General features: G+C 48.6%; 4 protein-coding genes across 4 annotated transcripts; 1 reads left to right on the forward strand and 3 right to left on the reverse strand.

Moving 5' to 3' along the window:
- Positions 1 to 6,103: 6,103 nt before the first annotated feature.
- LOC117858278 (WUSCHEL-related homeobox 9) lies at positions 6,104 to 7,608 on the reverse strand. The gene is made up of 2 exons (XM_034741318.2): positions 6,770 to 7,608; positions 6,104 to 6,653 (listed from the first exon to the last, which is right to left on the reverse strand). The coding sequence occupies exons 1-2, from the start codon at positions 7,170 to 7,172 to the stop codon at positions 6,418 to 6,420; spliced, it is 639 nt and encodes a 212-aa protein (XP_034597209.1). The 5' UTR covers positions 7,173 to 7,608; the 3' UTR covers positions 6,104 to 6,417.
- Positions 7,609 to 11,013: 3,405 nt separating this feature from the next.
- LOC117858608 (probable glucuronosyltransferase Os03g0107900) lies at positions 11,014 to 14,591 on the reverse strand. The gene is made up of 8 exons (XM_034741710.2): positions 14,186 to 14,591; positions 13,506 to 13,652; positions 13,362 to 13,426; positions 13,160 to 13,229; positions 12,378 to 12,596; positions 11,867 to 12,010; positions 11,650 to 11,785; positions 11,014 to 11,554 (listed from the first exon to the last, which is right to left on the reverse strand). Exons 1-8 carry the CDS (start codon positions 14,465 to 14,467, stop codon positions 11,325 to 11,327), a joined length of 1,293 nt encoding a protein of 430 aa, XP_034597601.1. The 5' UTR covers positions 14,468 to 14,591; the 3' UTR covers positions 11,014 to 11,324.
- Positions 14,592 to 15,239: 648 nt separating this feature from the next.
- Positions 15,240 to 16,188, forward strand: LOC117858609 (pectinesterase inhibitor 28). The gene has a single exon (XM_034741711.2). It carries the CDS (start codon positions 15,247 to 15,249, stop codon positions 16,027 to 16,029), a length of 783 nt encoding a protein of 260 aa, XP_034597602.2. The 5' UTR covers positions 15,240 to 15,246; the 3' UTR covers positions 16,030 to 16,188.
- Positions 16,189 to 18,805: 2,617 nt separating this feature from the next.
- LOC117858801 (UDP-glucuronate:xylan alpha-glucuronosyltransferase 1) lies at positions 18,806 to 21,412 on the reverse strand. Its single transcript, XM_072294289.1, has one exon. It carries the CDS (start codon positions 20,899 to 20,901, stop codon positions 19,036 to 19,038), a length of 1,866 nt encoding a protein of 621 aa, XP_072150390.1. The 5' UTR covers positions 20,902 to 21,412; the 3' UTR covers positions 18,806 to 19,035.
- Positions 21,413 to 24,554: the final 3,142 nt, after the last annotated feature.

Here is a 24,554-nt window from a genome sequence, read left to right on the forward strand (position 1 = left end):
GGGAAGGGTTTCCTGTGGTTTGCTGATTTCAATTTTTCGGCCGGAACCAAACAGAATTGCGTCATAATAAGCATAGTAATTTTTATTTGGGTTACCTGCATATTTTTATTTTTGACACAAACAGCAGGGGTGACTCAATTGAGACAAACAGAAATTTATGTAAAGAGCCGAAGGACAAAAAGGAGACCCGTCGTCTCCACTAGCAAAACTTGTACAAAATTAAGCAGCCAATCTTCCAACAAACATTTAAATACACTTTTTTTCCTGAACCTGGAACACTAATATTAAGGTATCGATACACAATCAGGAGCAGGCGTCTGGTTGATGTCCAATCGCTCTTAGTAGTTCCTTTTTTCAGTTTCCAGGAACAATGGAACCATATTCAACGAAACCATGAGCTACACCTATGATGTCTTATTTCCATATGTCGAAGACGAACAATGGATAATGATAAAAAAGAAGACGAACAATGGAACCGCATTCAACGAAACAGGTCGAGGAGATAAGAAAGCACTTGTAATTGAAGGAAACTTTGGCTTGTGAACATAGTAGTATAAACAATCAGTCAAACCAAACCTACACATTACTGTCCTAAACATAAAGAAAGAACGCAGTGAAAATGAAAAGAGGGACATGCATGCTTATAACTATTATTAGGTCGGTACGCCATCATACGTGCCATGCCATCACCTAGAGCTAGGGAGATAATTCCTAAGAACCGTCAGTCCGTCAAAGACGTAAGCTACGTGTAAGACTCCGAAATCAGGTTGATCTGCGTCCTAAAGTAGACATGGAGTCGAGGACTCAACCTAGCTAGGTAGTTGGTATTAGTTGGGATGAAACATTTTCCATCCTACTCCAGATATTTGACAAACTGAATGCGGCTCACTTCGTTGTATAATGTGCAATTGTGATGAAACATTTTCCATCCTACTCCAGATATTTGACAAACTGAATGTGGCTCACTTCGTTGTATAATGTGCAATTGTGGTACGGTGACTCAAAGCCTACTTGGATTATGATTCAATGGGATGTGCTATTAGGACTTCTATTTTTACTAGGACTTAATTCGTTGAATCCTACTGGATGTAGCACTTCTACTTGCATGTATGAGAGCTTTAGAGGGGACTATATAAACAAGGGGGTGGAGCCTCTAGGAATCAATCAAGCTAAAAGCAAACACCAAGATCTTGTTAAAGACTTGTGAGAGGCAATTAGGTGTATTCAAGAGGGATAGGCTAGACAGTTCTATAGCACTAAATTCTTGTATAGGGCAAGAATCAGAGGATCCTAAAGGGTTAAGAAGGGTTGTGAGGAAGAAACAATCAATTGTACTCTTTTGGAGTTGTGCTTAAGAATTCGCGGTCCGCTTCACCAAAATCCTATTCTCTTATCGCGGTTGCTTCAACACCATCATCTAGGGTTTTCTACGAGATTCATCTACGTTGTTCTTGATATGGTGCAAGTTCGTGTCGTACTCGCAATATCCTTTCAAGATCCAGGAGCTGTTGCGCATAACGAGAGGTATCAGATTTTAACAAGTGGCATCAGAGCTAAGGTCGGATTGATTTGATTTTGTGAGAAGGTCGGCAGTGCTAGGAAGCACAAAATCAAGATAATGTCAAGGATGTGGAATCAAGTAGAGAAATTTGATGGCAAAGGGAATTTCAACGTGGGGCAGTGCATGGTGACAGATATGCTTGTCCAGCAAGGGTTGATTGATGCTCTTGAGGGAAACAAACTGGAGAGTACAACTGCTGAAGAACGGAAGGTGATGGAATGGGAGGCTGTCAGTACAATTTGACTATGTCTCTCCGATGAGGTAAAGTACTCGGTAATTAAGAAAATTGATCAAAAAAATTATGGAAGAGCTTAGAAGACTTGTATATGGCAAAGTCGCTGACAAATCGGTGGGTGCTAAAGCGCCAACTATTCAGGTTGCGCATGGAGGAAGGCGCACGATTCGTCGACCATCTGAATGTCTTCAACAAGCTTGTCACGCAACTGATTAGTGTGGATGAGAACATTGAAGAGAATGATAAGGTCATCATATTGGTTTCATCCTTACCGTCATCGTGGGAGCAATTGGTGATGAATATTCTCATCGAAAAAATTACTCTCAACTTCAACACGATAATTGCATACCTACTGGAGGCAGAGTCCTTGAAGAAGCCAAAAGAATCTTCATACTCAGGTGATCAAGCATTGATTGTTTCAGGTGGAGCAGGCAAAAGTCAAGAATCATGGGAAGAAGAAAGGCAAGAGCAAGGGCAGTCGTACATGCTATCTTTGTGACAAAGAGGGTCGCATGATAAAAGACTGTCCAAATTTGCAGACTATGAGAGGAGTATGCTTAGTGGCAAGTGAGGATGAAAGTGATGTACTTATCATCAGTCAACAAGATACTACTCATGAATGGATATTAGATTCGAGGAGTTGTTTCCATATATGTTCAGCAAGGGAGATGTTTGACGAAGGATCTTTACTCCCGGTGAATGGAACTGTTCACTTGGCGAATTGCAAGGAGTATGCAGTCACTGAGGTTGAAACGGTTAGAGTGAAGATGCATAATGGAACATATTGTACACTGATGGGAGTTCGGTATATCCCAGGTTTGAAAAAGAATCTAATATCTGTGAGGTTGCTGGGACTCCAAGGTTGTGGCTTATCGCTTCAAGGTGGAGTTATGCGAGTTACTTGCTAAGGGCAAGTGATCATGAAAAGTATCTGGATTAATGGAGGATACCGAGTGATAGGAAATCTTAAAATTGGTGCAACCATTGAGAGATTTGGTAAAAATCCTGATCAGGAGAAGGAAGTCGTCTCGTCAACGACCGGTACTGAAATCTCATTTGCGATCAAGTGGAAGGCTGCAAAGGTGGTTGTAAAATTTAACAGTCGTAGAGGTGAAGCTGCGAGCTGTTGGAAGGAGGAAGATGCGGTGGGACCGACCACGCAGTACCAGTGAGCAGGTGGAGCTTGGAGGCGGTACAGACCTATGGCATGGAGGGATGTAGGAGAGGGTGGTGTGGTTAACCAAACTACACAAGAAAGGAGCTCTCAGGTGGAGGGTCCGGGCACTCAAGCCTGGACGCTTACACGTACATCGTGGTGATGTGCACGAGCCCCTGTAGTAGGGGCACTCCTGTGGTGGGAGGATAAAAAATAAAAAAGAAGTCGATTTGGAGCGAATTCTTGGAGGAGCATAATGACTTCAAAGGATTAGAGTCAAGGTGGAGATTGTTGTATGGTGACTCAAATCCTACTTGGATTAGAACTCAATGGGGGTGTGCTATTAAGACTTTTATTTCTACTAGGACTTGATCGTTCCTACTAGGTGTAGGATTCCTACTTGCATATACGAGAGTCTTGGAGGGGACTATATAAACAAGGGGGTGGAGCCTCTAGGAATCAATCAAGCCAAAGACAAATACCAATGTCTCATCCAAGACTTGTGAGAGGCAATTAAGAGCACTCAAGAGGGATAGGCTAAATAATTCTATATCACTAGATTCTTATATAGGGCAAGAATCAGAGGACCTTAAAGTCCTGAAAGGTCAAGTAGGGTTGTGAGAGAGCGACAATCACTTGTACTATTTTGGAGTTGTGCTTAAAGAATTCGCGGTCAATTCTCCAACATCATATTCTCTTGTCGCGGTTGCTTCAACACCACCATCTAGGATTTTCTACAAGATTCATCTACGTTGTTCTTGATACGGTGCAAACTCGTATCGTCCTCGTAATATTCTTTCAAGATCCGGGGACTAGTGCATGTAACGAGGGTATCAAATTCTAAGAGCGACATTGATTTAGAAACCGAATGCGGCCACAGTGGACGGATGAACGTTTAGCATTTATTTTTTTGGATAATGTAATAAGTGAAATCATCTTAGCCTATATAACTTAGATCTATTTGACCTACAATTATATGTAGTTTCAGGATATGCTATATTCAACCAATCTAGCGCACCGTACAATTATAATTGTATCTGCTTTGTTGTAAAAAGGGGTAAAAACTCATACTACAGCAGTTTTTTTAGATTAACTCATACTACAGTAGTTGAGAAGACCGAAGAAACTCACGGGGCTTTTTCTATAATTGTATCTGCTTTGTTGTAAAAGGGGGTAAAAACTCGTACTAGCTGAGAAGACCGAAGAAACTCACGGGCCTTTTTCTATTGGAACAGCATCAAGGTTCGTTCGCTGGCGGACCTGGGCTACGACACCTTATGCCATCCTTAGTGACAAGCCCAGAGCGAAGTTGGTTCCAGGCCTTTCAAATAGATAAGATGGGCAAACTGCAGGGTTCATTCAGCCCATAGTATCCTTGCCTCTCTTTTTTTCCTTTTTCCCTTTTTTCTAGACAATAATTCATGTCTATTTGTAATCTATATTTTCATGTATGTCATTTCTTACATACACACGACACGACACATGCGCACACACTCTAATGAACGTTGGCACGCACACTCTAACCCTTGTGAACCCCTATAGGAGACTAATAAGCTGTCACATTTTAAGATTGACGAAGTTATAATAGTCACACTCTAATCCAGATAGATAGGCTCCACCACAAAAGAACTTAACTAAACTGAACCATGCTCAACGGCGCACAGAAACTATTTGACACTCTTTCATGATTTGATTATTTTTTTAATCTTTGCTGCCCATATAGATACTAGCTCCTTCGGAAGAAAAGTGGTGGTTTTATTAGATTATCCAAAACATATACCTAGTGGAGTTGGAGTTGCCAATGGTGCAAAATCGGGGGGGAAATTAACAAAAAATGATAATATATTAATTCTTAACAAATTGAGTTTGCTTGAAAGCTGCATGTTACATTTTCTACCGCTATGGCGTGGAGCTGACCATAGGAAGTACAGTTATTAACCAAACATTCTGCAAGACAGCAAGAGTACTCGACTTTTTATCTTCGGGGGCGTTTGGATCTTTAATCCTGACTAAAATTTATGTCACATCGAATATTTGGAGGCTAAATAATCCTGACTAAAATTTATGTCACATCGAATATTCGGAGGCTAAATAGGAGGATTAAACATGAGCTAATTATAAAACTAATTACATAGATGGAGACTAATTCATGAGACGAATCTATTAAGCCTAATTAATCCATCATTAGCACATGTTTACTGTAGCATCATATTGTCAAAACATGGACTAATTAGACTTAATAGATTCGTCTCGCAAATTAGTCTCCGTCCGTGTAATTAGTTTTATAATTAGCCTATATTTAATACTCCTAATTAGTATCTAAACATTCGATGTGACAGGAATTTTAGGAGGTGCTAAAGAAACAAACACCCCCTTCTTCTGCTTTTGGGCCGGCGAGGGCGCCAGGCAAATCAAATGTTTCTTTTGCACCGTTAGTATGAAACCTGCAAAGCTGCACATGGAACGTGGTACAATACCAGTACGTTCTCTGTGTGCACGCAGACTCAATTGTCACAAAAAGAAAGATTATGGGTCGTCGATCGTCCGTGTGACAGAGTCAACAAACAAGAAAGCATGGTCCGGATGGCCGAAAAGTCATCCGCAAGCTTTGAAACTCCATGTCCAACAACAAGCCTCCAAAGCAAACTGATCAGCAGCCAACATTTCCCTAGAGGCAAGCGGGTGGCAGTTGACTATCACATGCTATGAACCCGTCAGAACTGCTTTCTTATCTCTGAAGCCAGAGACGGTACCACAGGCGCGGCTGACGGTTAAAAATTAGATGGCCATAGCACGGCATTTTGAATCCTATGCCCTGTCCTGTAAAAGCCTGCTGCTGTACGTGTTCCTACTGCATGCATCTTTCCCACCTAACACATTGTAGTATGCATGCATGAATCACACAGTTCACAAACGCCACAAACATATAAAACAACAGTCAAAACTCGCATAGCGTCAAGGAAATTCAGAGCCTACATATGCAATCGCAAGCTTAGTACTAGATCGTTGTCTCCTTAATAAACAAGTATCACTTGCTAGCAAACAGACGTGTATGCATGGACATGAGCATGAAATAATAATGCATGGTAGTACATGGATATACCATGAGGAGGTTCATTCCAAGAAGAAGAAGAAGATGAAAAAGGATATATCATCAGTGGTGAACAGGGTTAATTTTAGTATGCCATGCATAGGCAGCAGAAAAGAACGAAAAGAAGTAGTAGTACATCCCAATCTCATGATGAAAAGATCAAGGAAAGGCAAACTGAAATTTCATCGGCGTGCTCTTTCCCTGATCCTCCCTGATCCTCCCAGATCCTCTCCATGCAACACGTCGGTAGAGCGTACAAATTATGCTGTATCTCAACTCCTACACCTTTTCATGTCGGTAGCTAGAATCAAGGACTACACAATGATGCGCGCGCGCGACAAGGCCCAACACACTACGTGCATGCGCCCGCCGGTCTAGGGGCCGAAGCTGCAGAGCCTGAGCTCCAGCGGCGGATCCCGGCCGGCGGCGACGTCGAAGAAGGAGAACTCCCTGCACTGCTCGCTGGCGCTGCTCCTGACGTATCGGACCTTCTCCGCCTCGAGGTCGACGTAGGACTTGAGGGGGAAGAGCTCCAACGTCTCCACCTCCCTCGTCGGCCGCTCCCACAGCGCCTCGGCCGCCTGCTGCTCCACCACGTCCCTCACGTAGCCTGCATGTCGTCAACACCCGGCGGATGAGCTCATGATCTCAGGGCCAGCCAATGTGGCAATGCATACGACTAGTAAGTTGTAAGTTGTAACACGGTGAGCATGATATGATGCTTACATGTCAGGAGCCGGTGATGGTGACTGTAGCTCCTGGCTTCCCGCTTGCTCTCCGGCGGCTGCAGCACGAGGTCGGGTTCGACGACCGCCTCGTGGGAGGCGGCGCGCCCGACGGCGTCTTCCTCGTTGCTGCCGCTGCCGCTGCCGCTGTCAGGGGATGAGGCGCCGCGGCGGCGCTTCTTGTGGTGGTGGCGCTCTCGGGCCTTGTGGTTCTGGAACCAGTAGAAGACGTTCTTGCTCTCCACCTTGCCGAAGGCGCTGAGGTGGGTGGAGATGCGCTGGATCTGCTCCGTGCTGGGCGTCCGCAGCCCCGCGCGGAAGAGCTCCGTCAGGACCTTCACCTGCTCCGCCGTAGGGTTCCACCGCCCGCACTTCACCCCTACCCGCCCGCTCAGTGCCTCCATGACCGAGACCGCTCGATCACTAGCAGCTACTAGCTGCTGCTACCAATATGTATAGTATGCACTCCTTGCTATATGTCTTATCTACGATAATCCCAGATGGATTTATTAACCGATGAGCTACGCAGAGGTTGTGAGAGATCGATCAAGAACTGGATCGACACAACACAGCACAACACGCAGCTGCGTGCTAGTGCAAACTACTTACTACTAGCTAATAAGCTTCTGCTTCTGATTTGGTTGCTTCCGGGATCTTCTTCCGGTCAGAGGCAATGCTGAAATCTATAGATGCGCAGAGGGGGCACTTATATAATTAACCGGGGCGGGGGCAGGGCGCCGAGGCCGCGGTCGTGGCAGTGGCAGTGGCAGTAGCGGATTCGAAGGTCTCGGTGCTTTCCATTTGTTTTCTTTCCTCGAACCCTGAGAGCAGAGAGGAAGAGGGAGACATGCGCAAAAGCTGCCACTGTTTTGCAAAAACGCTCTCTCTCTCGCTCGCTATTTCTCTCGTGACCCGCGCCCGACATCCTTAAGCGCTATTGATAATGCGGCCTTGGTCGCGCGCTGCATGCAAATCTAAGTGCCGTCCTGTCGCGTAGCACCATGTCTTAGAATGAGGCCCTGTGTTGTGTGTTGCCGAGTCCATGAGTATTCTAATGCCGCCGTGGCGGGTGCTGATTTGGGGTGCGCGGCCTCCCATGGAGATCTCTGGCTCCTTGCATGGGTCGCGACCTAGCGCAAGAGAATCGCGCGCGGCGAGGACCCGTCGCTCACGGCGCACGGGCAATCAGCATTCAGCAACCTCTGGTTTCGGAGTTCGCTCAGCCGGCCGGTCCAGCGCTCGCGTCGCGCTTTGAATAAACGGCCGGCGCGGCGTGCTAACATCTCTTGAGTGGTTTCTCGTTCGTCTGAACAAGTTAAGCGGCAACAAGACAGACCTGCATCTCTCTCGCTGCAAACTGCACCTACTGCCAAGACGCATGCCAGTTTTCCCAGGAATTTTTTTTTAAATCACCTGTCTTGTTTATCACTTGTGCAATGGGTTCCTATTTGCACGCGAGTTAATTATTGGTTGGTGTGTGGAGGTGTTCGATCTCCTCCTCCATGCGTCGGGGACTCGGGGTCAAACTTGTCAGTGCTTGCCAAAATTAGTGTGATAAGATCATGCATATGCATGGAATTCAAAAGAGATGTCAGGGGCGGGTAACATGTCGCGTGGCCTCTTGCGCTCTGTCAACCAGCGCCGATCAATCCGATCCAGCTACCCACTCATGTCTGCCGATCCTGTTCTCACTCGTTCCTGTAGTCAGTTCACTGTTGCTCATGTGAGTGGTAGCTGCGGCCTGCCTCCTCCCGCTAGCGACCTGCACCCGCTTTTGTTCACACGGAGACAGTCGCGGGAGCGTACGCGCCAATGGTACACGCCCAATCATCACCGCCACCCTGCATAAGAGTTAACGCGAGACGCAGGGGGCCGTACGAGCATGACGCTCCCGCTCGATCAGGCCGAGTGTTCCTGTCGTCCGCTAGCGTCGCTCGCACAAACTCTCAGCAGCGCGCCAGCTCGGAAAAGATCGACAGTCACGTTCCAAGCAGGGGACACGACCGTACGCGCCTAAGCGGGGCAAAGGCGTCCTCTCAGCAGACAAACGAGGCCAGCGGGCAGCGCTCTCGTCACTCGCCGCTCGTGATCCGGCTTGTTCGGAGTGCTCTAGAGCGTAGCAGCTTGGCTTGGGTCAGTCACAGTCACTCCCACTCACACAGTCACACACCCGTTAAGTCCGCGGAGAACACGAAGCTTTTCGACGACCTGGCCGGGCTCCTGAAAAGCTGAGGCGGGTGTCACGCTTTTGGGGCGTCGCTCGGCAGATACCAATGATAGGGCCACACTCGCCGGCCGCGGCAGGGGCGGGCAGTCGGAATGAGATCGCGAGCGGCCGCTCCGGAAAGCGGCGGCAGCACCACCCCATTCCTTTTGCTTTGCCAAGTTTTTTAAGCCCGGGTTGCCACGGCCCGGGGGGTGAAGCCGCCGTGCCCTTTGAATAATGGCGCCCGCACCACCGGTGTGCCCCGTCCCGGCCGCGTCGCCCTGCCCTGCGCTAGCCGCTCGGCATCGGCATCGGCATGCAGCCCAGTCGCGGGCGTCGGTCGCGGCGCCGGCCGTGCCGGCTTTACGGCCTTTGGGCGTTCCCGAGCGCGCCGTGCACGGAAAATCCGTGCTGCGTGGGAGCCAATTCCCGAGGAACGAACGAACAGGGCGCGCGCGGACGGACGTCCGGGTCGCGCGTCGCGTACGATCGGCGCGCCCCACCCCCACACTGCACGCGATCCTTCAGCTAGTTAGCCGGATCGGCCCCCGGCCCCGGCCTCAGCGTGGTCCAGCTCCAGATACGTCGTGATTGCTAACGTGCCGGCCGGGATTAGTTAACTCTCTCTCTCGCGTGACGAATGGATTGGGTCGTCGGATCGGATTGTGCGCGGACGCGACGGGCACGGCCATGATTGATTGGTTCCTCCTCCTCCGATCCTGATCGCCGAGTCATCTACGTGTGCGTCTTTTCGTGCCGAAAAGTGATTGACGTGCATGCATGGCGAGATCCCTTTTTATCATGCACAGGTGTGCGTGTGTTGAAGGGTGGTCGTGCCCGTGCACGCGAGCACGGGCCGGCTCCTCCGGGTAAAGCTGTTTTGGGGGGATAATTATCGTGGCTTTGGATGATGATGATTTTGTTATGGCGTATTTGGTCGGTATCCTACGTTGCGAGGGGGGTGACTCTGCTTGATTAGCTAGAACTGCTTTGTCCCCGACACAGCATCATTCCTCAAAAGTAAAAGCAAATTGGAATTTGTGGAGCTCAATTGAAATGCTTGGACGTAGTAGTAGTATGAATCATTATAGGAGCCTCATGTGGATACCCTGAAAGATGATAACAAGATCCATGCATGTGGGGGCAATAATAAGCGTGTCTATTCCTCACCAAATTGATGAGCAAACATAGATTTCGCATGCGTACTGAACTCCTCTGAATTCTGAAATACTATGCACGTACTGCATGCATAACCTGACAGCAGTCAAGTTTACTGTCAATATACAGTCAGAGTGGATGAACATGGTCAATATAGAGTCAATGATAAACAAGTAGAGTAACTAGGAGCAGTAGTGTTGTAGATGTGCGTGGCGGAAGACCTGTTGTCCTGACGTGTTCGTCGAAAACAGATTCGGCCTCCTCACTTTGATCGCCGGCGATTCTTTTATCCTCGCGCGCACAGCAACCTGGGCTTTGGTCTAACCATTTGAGGGAGGGAGAGCCTTCTCGCACTCCGGCGGTCAGGCCTTGCAACTGCGTCTCCATGTCCGTTCCCCCTTGTCCTCCGCAAAATCCACCGCTGATCTCGATGCCAGGCCACCGGCCCCGGACCCTGCACGCCCACCTCCGGATCGATCAACTGGACGCCCTAATTTTCTGAGCTCCGGTGACCAACAATTTTGGGAAACCAAATCAGGAGTTGCGCACGGCCATGGGGTTGGGCGACCGACACGGGACGCCCCCTTTGACTTCAGAAGATGGCTTGGCACGGCTCGGTTTGGACGGTTGTCTCTGACCGCGAGCGCCGGTAATTCCCAATGCAGGGTGGCCAAACGGATAGCGATCGGCATCGTCGCCGCTTCCAACGAGCTAGTTCTGAAGGACCAAGACAAAACCACGATCGGCAGGACCGCACAGACATGGTGCTCGATCGTTCTGTTCTTAAATGGAGGACTTCTGAAAGTACGTATACAACCAAACTTTTAAAACTCACAGAAGTATTAATGCTTGTCACAAAAATGGTATTCGAAGATTCGAGGTTAAAAAATATTCTCAAATCACTATATTTTCAATAACCCTTACTAACAGTAGTAATAATAGCCAAAGACTAATCACATCTAATTTGTTGGCTCGAGTGAAGACAGGTGCCCTCGATACAATGAAATGAAAAAACAGTAAACTTCTTCTATAGTGTTAATCCTTAAGGTAAGGTATGTGTGTTTCTTCTCAAGATTAGCAGAACGACAACAACAGCGTCTCATTCCAAAAGGTCTACATGATACAGAACAGCTGCTTTTCAAAAAGAAAGATACAGAACAGCTGCCGACTAGTTTCAATCAGAATTTATGGGTCATGGCAATGGAACGGGCGTCCTCCAGCTGTGGAACTCAACCAGATCTCTGTTCACAATCGACCTGTTGTGCAGCCAGAACGTCTCTGGCGATTGATGGAACCGTCGCACCTTCCTCTGTAGCTCTGACAGGATACCGCTCATGGCAGAGCAAGGCTCCGAATCCGCTGCATACACCCACAAGCATCTCATGTCACGCCCATGACCAATCATTTCCTCTATCCTTTCATCTGCAACAGCAAGAGACGTCAACTTCCTTTGATCCAGCCTAGCCTTAATGTATGACTATAGCGTCTAGCACAAACTGAGGAGTACCATGCAATACCTGGTATTGATTCAAGGTACTCAAGTAGTTCAGGCCCAATCCTAGACGACGGCCACTTAATCGAGATTTCTCTGTAGTCGATCACATTCTGGAAAGGAAGCTCAGCTTCATCTGACAAAATTACTGGCACGCATTCCTATCATCGACATTCACAAGCTTATGATTTGCCATTCAACATAAAATCGTCTTTTAGCAGTAGGAGAAGAGGAGAGCTCACCACAAAAAAGGACTCATAGAATCGAAGTGTCCATGACGATTCGCCACGAGGAGCCAAACAGAACTTTGCATTCCTCAGGTGCTTGAAGTAATCGAGCCTTCCCAATTTGTTAGGGCCAGACAACTTCAGTTCTGGAGATTCCAGCTGTTCACAAAACCAATGTTACAGACAGTCGGAGTTTAAAAAAAAAAGAGTGTCCAAAGCACTTAATAATAAGAGAAAAGGCAACCTAGAAAGTGAAATATAGTGCAATCATGTAGTTGAGGTAGATAACTAAAACATGGATGCTTAATTCCTACTTCCATGTATTGCAATGTGCCTATACATAATTTTTTTAACAGAGAAACATGATGTTACATTGCTACAAAAAAAAATGAATTAAGGTCAAACCTTGAATTACCACTTTTCATCCGCTAATACTGAATGAAATGATCAAAATTTACAATAATGACTATTTAATTTTATTGTATTACCATATTAAAGTGATTCTGGAAATCAAACTGAAGACAACCTTGTCAGGATACTGCTTTGCAAGCTTCACCAGTTGAAGGCGCCCTGCTTTCCCCTGGGCGCGTCCAAGGAAGTTGGCTAAGTACTTCCTTTTCGTCAACGGAATTGGTTGTACAGCACGAGCATCAGACTTCACCATAGAGTCATCCACATTACCAGGTATAATAATATCTTTCCATGTATTAAATGCACTTGTGCCTCGTTTGTCTGTACGGTCACCCTGGCAAATGTAACACATGGCCATTCTAAGTAGCTTGCATAGGATAGAACAACATTCATGAACCAAGTTAATTCTCTGACCTTTTTCAAACTCACTTGCAAACAAATTGCAGATACCTCATGAATTTCGTTTTATTTAGATAAGGTGTAACAAATAACAACCACCATCTAAGTTACCATCGGGAAACCATCGATATCTTATGCAAGAGAAAATATAAATCTGTATGCATACATGAGATGTGCTAATGGAAGACAATCGCAAAAAGCAGGCCTACATTTTTTACCACACTTAAGTACAATTTAATTGTACTAGCAAGTCAGGGTGTGATCTTGGAGCTTTGGCCGCTAAGAGTAATAACCATGAGATTTGAGATATCATGACGTCGTTGTAGCACTATGAATCAGGAGTTAGGAAACCTTATTATAACAATGTTATAGAAAAGACTTCTTAAATAGACAGCAGAAACAGCCCTAGAGTCATCTGGATAATTTAAACACTACAACTCCTTTCTTTCCATGAAAAAGAATTAGGAAAATGTGAATAGCACCACAAACAGCTCATACCTCTGGAGTAAGGATAATAGATCGATTCAGAAATGTTGCCCATGAGCGAAATAGATGAGCTCCAGCACCACTACATATCACAGAAAAGGCATAGTCTTCTCAGGTAAAAAGAAGTCCCCCAAACATATATTGCTTCAGCAAAAATGAAAAAAATGATTATTTGTTGCTCCCAGGTTATCAAACACTAGTTAAAAGATGGTACCTTGGGAAAACAAAAATGTGGTCACGCCCACTTGATCTACGGAAATATGGCATCTGACTCAGAACCTGCAGCAAATGAAGGTGGAGCAGTAAGAAATTTGCTTTCAAACGCACATGATCCAGGAAAATTGTTTGGGGGTTTTACCTTGACATAGGTCTGATTGATTTCCTTGTCATTGAGTGCCCCTGTCATGCGAACACACTTGACATAACTCGGAACAAAGAAAAGATTTGCTTGATCCTTGTTGAATGTTCTGAATCTTGACTTTAGAAGAAGCTGGTGGATCTTGACCTATAAGATGGAAAACCATCGACATGAGGGTCATTGTTTTGTTTTCTGTGGAGTGTAAGAGACACTGAATGTAGTACCACGAACTAAATGAACAACAGAAAGGATCATACTAGTAGATTCTGCTATACTACTCTGATGAGATGAATAACTGAACATTTGATATAAGTTGTGTGACCTACAGTAACAAAATTTTCAATCAGGACTTTGTCAAATTGTGTGCTGCATTGCTTGAAATACTGATTGAACTGGATGACCTAGATAGGCAACAGTATGATTAATGTTATGCAGGGTTAATAGTTCAAGCCCTCTGAGTCGAATTAGGAAGAATGCTTACAGCTAGGTCCAGGGGCAGCAACTATATACTGTAATGTAAGGAATAAACAATTGCAACAAGTTAGCTGCGCGTTAACAAATAGTAGTAGTTTAGATGAGATGTAGATGTGCCTCCTCAGGCCAGACCGGTGTCGGTGCTCTGTAACAAATGGGACGTGGAGTGGAGGAGAAACGAAAGGAGGTGGGGGTTGGAGGTTTACCTGGGTACCCCACTGACCCTTGAGGCAGGTGGCTGCGGCGACGGTGCCGTCGCGTCCGCGGAGTAGGGTGCGGAGGCCCTGGATCTCATCCTCGGAGTAGACGTAGATGCGGAGGTCGGGGGAAGAGGAGGGGCGGGCGGCGTTTAGGGGGAAGGAGGAAGAGGAAGGAGAAGATGTGTCGAGGAGGAGGCGGTCGAAAAGGCGGGTGAGCAGGAAGGTGGCAGCGACGAGGAGGAGCGCGCCCACCTGGTGGCTCCGACTGCAGGCGTGTTGATGCCGCATGCTCCGATAGCTCGTCAGAGAGCCGCCGGAGCCGGAGACGGAGCGAGAGCGGATGGGATCGCAGCCGGCGAGCAGCAGCAGGCAGGCTGGTTAAGCGGGCCTTGTTGCAGCAATCTGACTAGCTAAGTCCCTAGGCCCACCAAATAATGGTACGTATCATATGCAATTTGTTATAAAATATGGGCCATATGGGCCTTTTCTAGCTTTCATCTTCCAATTACGGCCCGGCCGTGTAGTCCGAATCCGCCGGCACTGTCTGGCTGGGCTTCAGGACTTGGGCCTCTTCAGTGCTGCTTGCTTGTGGACTTGTGGCGGTGTCGTAGTAAAGTAGTGCCCTCGTGTAGTAAATTTATTATGCTAGAACTTAGACGTGCATGTTTGGATGGGTTATTAGGTAGTCTATCCGGCTAAACTTTAACATATAATTATTTAGATAAATTTATTAAAGAACTTAGGTCATATTTAGATGGGTTAAGGCTAAACTTTAGCACATATTTATTTAAAAATATAGTTAATGAATAGAGCGTCACTTTTGACTTTATTCTCGCTTCCTCTTCATGAAGTTAGGGATATTTTGATCTTTTCCTAAGATACTAGTTCCTTTTTAGCACCGTTAGCTCATCTCTCCCGGCTAATACTTTTATATTTTTTTTAGACATAGCTAAACTTTAGTCTGTCCATTAGCCTTTCTATTTACACGAGCAAATGCTAAATTTTGGCCCTCGGATCCGAACACGATTTTATACCAGAGAACGTAAGAGCATGTAGATCCGATCGAGATGGTTGCACGTGAAGCAAGAGACAACCAAGTAGAGCAGCCAAGACCTTTTCAGAATTTTGTCCATATCCGCGGACTCGGAGCGAGCGAGCGCACACAAGCGTATATCTTCTCCTGGGCTCTGCCTCAGCCATCCGTCATCGAGTGGAGAAACGGGCATACGGCTGCGGCAATGGCTACCGCGGACTCCCTCTTGCTTGTCTTGCTCCTCATCCAGCTGAGCATCCTCTTCCCCCTCTCCGACTCCTCCATCGTCCCCGCCCTCGAAACACCACAACAAAGAAGCAGCAGCAAGGAACGCCATCAACCCCGCCTGGTGCAGTCAACATGCAACTCCACTAGCTTCTACGACATCTGCATCGCCACCCTCGCCGACGACCCCTCCAGCACCACCGCCGACGTCCCCGGTCTCTGCGCCATCGCCGTCTCCGCCGCCGCCGCCAATGCCTCCGGCACCGCCTCCTTCCTCGGAAACGCCAGCGACGCTGCCGCCACCCCCGAGGCGGACCGCGCGCTCCTCCGCACCTGCGCCCGCAAGTACGCGGCCGCGCGCGACGCGCTCCTGGCGGCGCGGGCCTCCCTCGCGGAGCAGGACTACGACTACGCCTTCGTGCACGTGAGCGCCGCAGCCGAGTACCCCGCGGTGTGCCGGACGCTGTTCCGAAGGCAGCAGCGCCCGAGCAGGACGACGTACCCGGCGGAGCTTGCTAAGAGAGAGGAGGCGCTGCGGCGCCTCTGCACCATCTCCCTCGACATCATCTCACTGTTGCAGACGCAGGAGTAATCCTCCACCTGACTGAATGTTTGGTACTTGTCGGTGGGTTAGATATTACTCCATCCTCTGATCAATCGATCTCTCTCTTTCCTGTGTCGAATGAAGCTCATGCATGAGATGAGAGTACTTGTAAAATCGAGCAATGCAATGATGTATGATTGATCATCATGTCATGCATGGCACGAATAATCCATGGAACGAAAAGGTTGGTCACGGCCCAGGGGTGGGCATAAAACCCGATACCCGAACCCTGAACCCGAAAAACCCGAGCCCGAACCTGAAAAGCCCGAAATTTAAGAAACCCGAACCTATTCCGGGTTCCATGTCCCATAACCCGAATTTGCTTCGGGGAGTTCAGGCTTGCACTCCTGGTACCCGAACAACCCGAGTAACCCGAGCTAATAAAAAGACCTTAATAATCTGCAACAGCCCACATATAATATTGCACTTCAGCCCAACTCATACTCCACGGCCCACCTAGCTTCCCAACCCTATCCTGCTAGCCCACCCTCCCCAGCCCCAGCCGCACAGCTCCCTTCTATCCCGTGCTGCTGTGCATCTGCGGGCACGTTTGGTACGCTTGCTCATCTACTAGCCTCACTTTACCAGGCAAAGTTAGGCTTGCCCGCGCAAGAGAGCGAATTCGGCTCGCCTGGCGTTGTAAAACCTTGAAATCACAGGCACCGAGGCAAGTAGTAAACAAACCAAACGACAAGCTCCTGCCGATTTCTTGCCAGGCCAGGCGAGACAAGCGGCCAGCAATGAATGCAAACATGCCATCTCACTCTCCGGCTCTCCGCTGGGGATGTAGCTACGCGCTTCCCTTTCTCTGCCGCCCTCGCGCCCGCACGGCCGCACCGAGAGCTAATGGGAGCCGAGCCGTCTCACCCATGCGCCCTCGCCGAAGCCGACGATAGCTGCGCCACCGTGCCCAGAGAAGGGAGAATCAGTGTCGCTCGGTGCTCGTGCTCATCACCGGAGCAACGTTAGCTTCCTGTCCAAATCTTCCGCAACCAGCAAGCAAGATAGTTTTTCTTCTGTTCAGATCAGTGAATGCCTGTACATGAGTGTCGATCTGCATATGGTTTTAATAATGATCTGCTTCTCCTCTCGAATTTGCATGCCTTTTTGTCCTCTTCTATGAATGTGAAGTCTTACGGCCTTGTTTTGTAAGCTTGTTGTTCTGCGGTTTTGGTTAATCGATGGATGCTTTGGAAATTTCTCGTGGATTCTTGCTAAGATGCCTAGATGCATATTGTTCGGGCAATTCGGGATTATCCGAGCCCGAATCTGAATTTTTTTGGGTACCTGAAATGTCGGGTTTCAATTATCTCGGGCAAACCTCAGGTTGCAGAACCCGAATTTGTAAAAGCTCGAAAAACCCGACCCGAAATTTTCTGGTAACCCGAATACTCACCCCTAGTCACGGGCTGTTGCTCGCTGGACGGATCGGGTCGAGCAACTGGCTGAATTTAATTTGTCTCTACTGCTTGGACGCGAATATCGTCTTCCGTGAGCCGCCTCCATGCAACATGCATCTCTTTTCGTCTCTGGGTCTTTTTTTCCTTGAACTTGTATCTAGCTGAAGAGGTTTAGACAAAGTTTTTTTCTTCGCAGAAACTCTATGTGTCAATTTTATACAAGAACATGCTCAAAGTAACCCGAATGAGTACGTTGCGCGATCCACCACCCTAAAAATCACTTGTAATTAACCACCGTACTAAGCTTCTCCAAGAGTGTCAAAAACTAGTTTTCGACATTACTAAAAATTATCGGGAGGAAAAAGAAACTCATCACCCAACGGTTTAAAAAAAACTAGATCCAAAAAAAACTGAATCAGTCAGAATTAGCTCTACTTTTCAATCATGGAACAATATTTTTCTCTCACACAAAACAGCAGAATGGGTATTTTTCAGGCGAAGAAACCATCAGCCGAACAAGCCCATTAAATTTCACCACATCAAACAATCTGTAGACCCGGTATTGGGTTTTCCACGTGAAAAAAGAACTGACGGTTCTTTTCCTACTGGCGTTGCCCATCTACTCCGGAAAAAAAGGAACGGTAATTTTTTTCTCCAAGAAAAAAGAATGGCATTTTTCTCTCATCGAATGTCTTTTTTTTTCTCGTTTCACGGATTGGGAGTGAGCGGGTGGGGTGTAAAAATAGTACAAATTGATGTTAGAATTGGACGCGCTAAAAAATTAGGCACCAGTTTAGACAACTGTTGAAGCAATATTTTTTCTATTAGTTCCTAAAATCGAGTTTTAGGAATATATTTTGGACACTCTTGGAGATGATCGGACTAAGCAATGCGCTACCTTTAAAGCTACTGCACTAAGATTCTTTTTTGGGAGACAAGCGAACATATTGACATATGTAGTGTTTCCCTACTCTCGCCACACATATATTTTGGCAAGGTGAAGACAACCTCCTTAATTAAGTTGGTCATTCTCCATCTCAACTAGCATGTATCATGGTGGGCTGAAAGTTCCATCACTCACCACCGTTCTCTTGTCATACATGGGCTTTAAGATTTATTTAGAATTTTTAGAATTCCTATATAGGCCAAGTCCAATGTTCCAAAACTTCGTTCTACACACCTTACAGTAAGGTCTTGTTTGGATCTCAGAACTATATAAAAAGGTGAACTAAAATTTACTCCATGTTTCCTTCAAACCCACCTATTTTAGACTAAAAGCAGTCAAAAGGACCCAAACTTCTGAGAAATGATGAGAGGGCACATTCACCTTAACCCTTCGCGCACATGAAAAAGAAAGGGCAAAATGGATTTTCCGTAGTATCTCTTAGCCACAAGTCATGTGATCCAAGCATGATATGAAGGAGACTAATTCATAGTTCAAGAAGATTAACTGGACTCATACGTACAATAGTCGAAGGAGATCAAGTATATACCATTTCTGTAACGATATTTTGTCTATATTGCTAGCTCCTGCTCTCTCCCAGCCTGGCGCCCTGGCCCAATGAGGAACAGCATCGACACTGTACTAGTGCTGCTAATTGGCTTTGATGAGGCGCCGCGGATCGGTGATGGTGCGGTTCCAGTGGCCGTCCGAGGCATTGACCGTCGCCGCGTCCCTCCTGTGCTGCTCCAGCATCGCCACCTGGCTCTCGCCCAGCGCGCAGAACCTGTCCCTCAGCTCCGGGGGCTCGATCCGGTCGTGCACCGCCCACCACCGAGCGTGCGCCTCGTCGCTAGCGAACTGCCGCAGCGCCGGGACGTTCCAGTTGCAGTCGTAGTCGCGGTAGCACAGCCACGGCTTGATGCCCAAGTAGTGCACGGCGTGCACCTCCGCCGGCTCCGCGCTCAGCACCCGCGCCTGCGCCGTCCGGACCTCCTCGGCCCAGACGTACTTGAGGAAGTTGGCGCGGCGCGGCAGGCGGTGCCACCACGTGAACACCTCGTTCAGGTACCCCTGGTCGCCGCCGTTGTAGGAGTCGATGTCGTGGATGCCCGACATGAGCAGCTCGAAGGTGCAGTTGCACGGCTCCAGCACCATCACGCCCGAGTTGAAGCGCACGCCACTGTTCACCGTCGCGCTCAGCTCGGACGCCTCCTCGAACAGGAAGTCCATGTCGCGCAGCACCAGCAGGTCGGCGTCCAGGAACACCACCTTGTCGTAGTGCGTCAGCTGCCACAGCCGGAACTTGCTGTAGTTCCACTCGTTGTAGGTGTCCCGCGCCGCGCGCGGGTTACGGATGCGCGGGGCCGGGCGCACCTGCCACCCCGCCGTGGCGAGGGCGGCGCGGTGCTCGGCCCCCACGTTCTCCGCGTCCACCAAGGCCACCAGGTCGCGCGTGGACCCCGACTGCCGGATGCTCTGCGCCAGCGCGATGGCGCCGCAGACGTAGGCGTCGGCCGAGTGCAGCACGGTGACGTAGGCCTGCCTACCGATGCTTGATCTGGGCGGCGTCGCACCTGGTTGTCCAGGTGGCGGCGGCCGGAGAGAAGGGACGGCGAGCTGGCAGGAGCCCACGGGCAGGTCGAGGCGGTGTCGGAGGTAGGCGGCGTCGGGGCTGTAGAGCCAGGCGTGCGCATGGCGCGAGAGGAGGTGCTTGCAGGGGAAGAGATTGGGTAGTGGAAGGCACTTGGGCTCGCTCAGGATCAACACCATACCAGCCTTGGGAGTACTTGAGCTGCTGCCGTGGAGGGCGAGCTTGGCGGCGGAGAGCTGGAGGTGGAGCCTGCGCACGTCCCTGGACCAGCCTTGGCGGCGGCAGGGGAGCTTGACGGCGACGAGATCGAAATCGTGAACCGCGGGATCGGGGTCGGGGAGGGAGGGGCAGCTACTTCTGTTGCTGTCCTCGTCGACCCAGTTCGGGTAGAGGGCTTCCCAGGTGACTGCGTCCGCGGCAGGCGCCAGGCTCACCGCCCGGACGTCGGCGGCCGGCAACGTGCTCCTCCAGCGCGCCACCTCCGACGAGTTGAAGTTGAGCAGGCCCACTCTGACGATGCCACTGCCAGTGTCATCATTGCCGCTGGATGACGAAAGGCTCCTGGCGACGCTCTCCCACTGGATGTCCCACTCGCTGTCCGCCGCGTACGGTCTAGCAGAGAAAACCTCCCCCTCCTCGGAGGCTGCTACTGCCTCTGACTCCTGACGATCATGAGGTGATGATGACGGTGCTTCCGAAGAGGTTGTTGGGATCTCGCCACTTGGCGTAGAAGATGATGATACTCTAGCAGCAGGAGGAGCATCCCCGAGGGACACTGGAATGGCCCGTGGCAGTACTGCCAATTGGACGACGACGCAGCAGCCGCCGTTGCCGCGGACGAGCAGCGCCACGATGGCGCACCCGAAGAACAGAAAGATCACCAGCAGCTTGTAGATCCCACTCTTCTTCCGTACGCCGCCGTTCATGTCTCTGCGCAGGTGATGAAGGAAGCACTCAAGTGATGAGAAATCGCACAAGGAAGGAAAGAAATTAGAGAGATGTGATGAGAAATGCTACAGCAACGGAGCGATCGATCGGAACCGAGAATGGGCGCAGGCAGGAAGTGCAGCCAAACCAAAATCGATATGCAGTATAGATGCTTAATTTGATCGCACAATTTGTACTCTACTAGCTGCTTACCTGTCGATCGCTGGTCGGAGCTTATAGCTGCATGCCCTCCAAGAAGGCCGAGGCAGGCAGAGGGCCTTCCTTCAGGTACGCTGCACGTATATCCTTTGACCCTATACGATGTATTCCAAAACACAGAATATATGGAGATAGCTGACTAACTGCGTAAAAAACGCGTGCTTTATACTGTACGACTACAGACAGGAAATTGAAATAGATCGCGTTGGCTAGGTCAGCTGGTTCCTAGTTAGCTTGTACGTATAGTACAACTGCAGCAGACGCCATCTGGAGAATCCTCATGGAGTGAAAATTCTCTCTCTTCTCTGAAAGATGAGAGGAAGCCATTTGTTTTACGAATGATGGACGGAGCGCAAATAATCATACACTAGTAAAAAAAAATCTTAAAATTAATACTGATGAGCTAGCTAAGTTCATCGATCGATCATATCGGACAGCGGAAAATTAATGATGGATGTTCCATCGATTGATCCGTCGCCTTGTCCGATCAAAATGACCCTATCTGTTTGGTTGCATACGGCAACTAGTTATTTGTGCGGCCCCGAGTTTTAAGGTAAATCAAGCTCAGGTTGGCACCTACCGCTACCACAACTTTTTTATTTTAAGAGGGAAAAAATGGAAACTTTCGTTTTTAAGTTTCCTACGTGCCTCATGCTTGTTGATGGGAAATTGAGACAAATGCCTCACCACCATCTCGTCCATAACCGTGCCGACATGACAAATCAGATCCATTGGTATATTCAAATCATCAGCCTACTACGCCGAATCCAGTGTTGCACTAGTTCCCGGATGTTGTCCTAATAGTGTTCATCATGTCATCAGCACAATAGTTCAAAGTATAATGTTCCAATAGTAAATGTTAGCGTTGCATTAATTTGATTGTGCTATTCCGTTATTTATTGTGACTGTTCAGAGTATTTTATTGGTGATCTGAGATCAGGGGTTCAAGTAAGATTCAAGGCCCTCGAGTGGAAGCAAAAGAATACTTGAGTTCGTACAAAATGATAAGTTATCATAGAGATCATGTTGATGATCATCGGATCAACATGAATGATCTGAATGCGCTAAGATTTCAATTCATTCAGTAATCAGTATCCATTGAGACTCCTATTAAAGATCAGCTAGTCGCAACGCGTACATTGCGCTTGGGATATGGGCCACATGGCACCCCTGTCAACAGCCATTGGATCCATGGACCTCAAGAACCGGGCCTGCCAGTGGATTTGGCCAGCCTCTAACATCACCTGCATGAACACCGTGATGCGTGTCAGAGTCTCAGAGAACCTTAACTCGAGAACACCTATTCATTATACAATCTACGCGAATCTTAAAATATACACCTGGAGCTAAATGCCTGGGTGTGCCAAATGTTTTCCTGCTGAAGTGCTGATCAGTTCATATGCTCTATTAGACTGCTATACCATATTGCAATTCACATGTACGGACAGTAGTGACATTTTTTAGAACTCATAAGCAGTAGTAGTGTCTTGTATAAAGTAGTTCCGTGATTACCTCACCGACTTGGATTTGGACATGAAGTGTTAGAAAAGTTAGCTCTGTGCAGGTTCATGTAGGCTGTAGCATTAGCAACACTCCGGTTCATCTGTTAATGCTTTACCTCTGATCCAATCAAAGAAATGGTGTTGAAATGGAGCTGTATCCTTCCTTGCTCAAAAAGTGTACCGTGAACTGGTTCTAGTTGCTGGATCAATTTGTAAGGTTACTGAATTTCGGCGAACAGGCACATGAGAAACCCGAGACCCTCCGTGTCGTTCCAGCTGGCGCCGAGGGTGACTACCACCGCCAGCCAAAAAGCCCCGACTCCCCTCGCCGCCACCGTTGCCGTTGCTGCCACCGCCGGCGGCGGCCAAAAGACAGCTCCAAGCGGCGCTTGTCGTTCCCCCTTCCAACTACCTCTGTTTCACCCTCTCGTTTCTTCCTTGTCTTCCTTGAGGCCAACGATGGAGCAAACCAGAGGGCCGGCCACCGGACATAGCAGCTGCTCCCCTGCAAATAACACATCCGGCCTGGAGAGGCGTGCTAGAGGCCTGATCTAGTGCCAAAGCACCTTGATCTAGCTGCTCCCCATTGATGTTGGGTTAGGCCTGTAGATCCAGCGCGGGCACCGCTTGCTCGCCTACAGATCTAGCGCGGGCACGCGGTGACTGGGCACCGTAGGTTGAGGTCGGCGCACACCTCAGGTGGGCGATGCCCCGAACAGCGAGGGGTAAGCCGACCGCGGCCTTTGGAGGACTAGTCCGTCCCGGATCTGGAAAATCCCAGTGGGGAAGCTTGGGGCTCCCTGGGCGTTCCTCTCTCGGAGTTCGCGGACTAGGCTAACGCCAGTCGACACCGTGTTGTGGCTTCCGTTGTGCTCGATGCAGGTGGATCCACCGGTGCTCCTTACCGTGCATTGCCTGGGCCTAGGACTGGGCTGGGGTGGCGCGTGGCGGCGGCGGCCGGCTGCTGTCTACATATGTGCGCCAGTGGTGTGAGTCGTCGGTGAAAGCCTGGTTTCCTACCTGCGATAACGATGACGCCTGCAAGCGCCGTTCTCCTCCATGGAGGCGTTGTCTTGCGACTCCTATACCATCTCCACCGCCGGTGCCGTTCACAGATGTGGTGGAGGCTGTTGTGCAGCGAAAGCTTCGCGCTCGGAGCGCGAGGGTGTCTCACCTTTGCACAATCAGTTGTGATCCTTGGCTGTTCGATGCCTCCTATCATCTTCATCTCTTTATTGTCGTTATACTTCTTGCACTTATTGACATTGGTTGTTGGCTATCGTCGTGGTTCGGCGAGTGTCCCCCATTTGGCGCCTCTACTCCATCGGTGCTCTTCTTGTTGATGGTGCCATCAAATTTTATGCCAGATGGTGTTTCCACCTCTTCCACCATTCTCCTTTGAGGCTTCCTCCCCTCGAATGGCGTTGGATGATGGTATATGGAGCTCGGATGTCCTTCTAAAGGTGTTACCATTAGCTTCAAGGAAGATCGTTGTGTCTAGTAGGCTCTGGTTTGCGCACCTCTCACCACCTTTATTCACCCTTCGTTGATGGTTCCTCATATGGAGGGCAACAACGAAGCGGCGCAGCTATGAGGGTTGGTGTGGTCGTGCAATGGTTAAGATATATTGGCGAGTATGTTGTTCAATGGTGGCTCTAATCGGCGAACGGTGATTGTTCTTCGACTTGTGTTTGAATTGTATACGTCTTGTATTTCTCTTTCTTTGTGGTGTCTAGTTGTACTCTTCTTATTTTTTATTTTGTTGTTGAAGATCTTGTACTGTTTTGGTTTGCTCAAGACCTTTAAATGAAATTCAGGTGGATTCTCTCCCCTCGGTGACCGTAAAAAAAAAGTCACTGAATTTCCATCTGAATTTTGACCGCATGTATTGCATTTGTTCTGCCCTCAGTCTCAGATCCTCAGCACTGAAT

The sequence above is a fragment of the Setaria viridis genome, chromosome 5, assembly GCF_005286985.2.
Source record: "Setaria viridis chromosome 5, Setaria_viridis_v4.0, whole genome shotgun sequence".
Lineage (NCBI taxonomy): Eukaryota > Viridiplantae > Streptophyta > Magnoliopsida > Poales > Poaceae > Setaria > Setaria viridis.

Coding starts and splice junctions, on each gene's coding strand:
- LOC117858278 (XM_034741318.2), bottom strand. CDS start 7,172: ATGGAGGCACTGAGCGGGCGGGTAGGGGTGAAGTGCGGGCGGTGGAAC. Junction 6,654..6,769: donor CCATCACCGGCTCCTGACAT/GTAAGCATCATA, acceptor GACGACATGCAG/GCTACGTGAGGGACGTGGTG.
- LOC117858801 (XM_072294289.1), bottom strand. CDS start 20,901: ATGAACGGCGGCGTACGGAAGAAGAGTGGGATCTACAAGCTGCTGGTG.
- LOC117858609 (XM_034741711.2), top strand. CDS start 15,247: ATGGTTGCACGTGAAGCAAGAGACAACCAAGTAGAGCAGCCAAGACCT.
- LOC117858608 (XM_034741710.2), bottom strand. CDS start 14,467: ATGCGGCATCAACACGCCTGCAGTCGGAGCCACCAGGTGGGCGCGCTC. Junction 12,597..13,159: donor CTATTATCCTTACTCCAGAG/GTATGAGCTGTT, acceptor TACATTTGCCAG/GGTGACCGTACAGACAAACG. Junction 11,786..11,866: donor TCTATGAGTCCTTTTTTGTG/GTGAGCTCTCCT, acceptor TGTCGATGATAG/GAATGCGTGCCAGTAATTTT.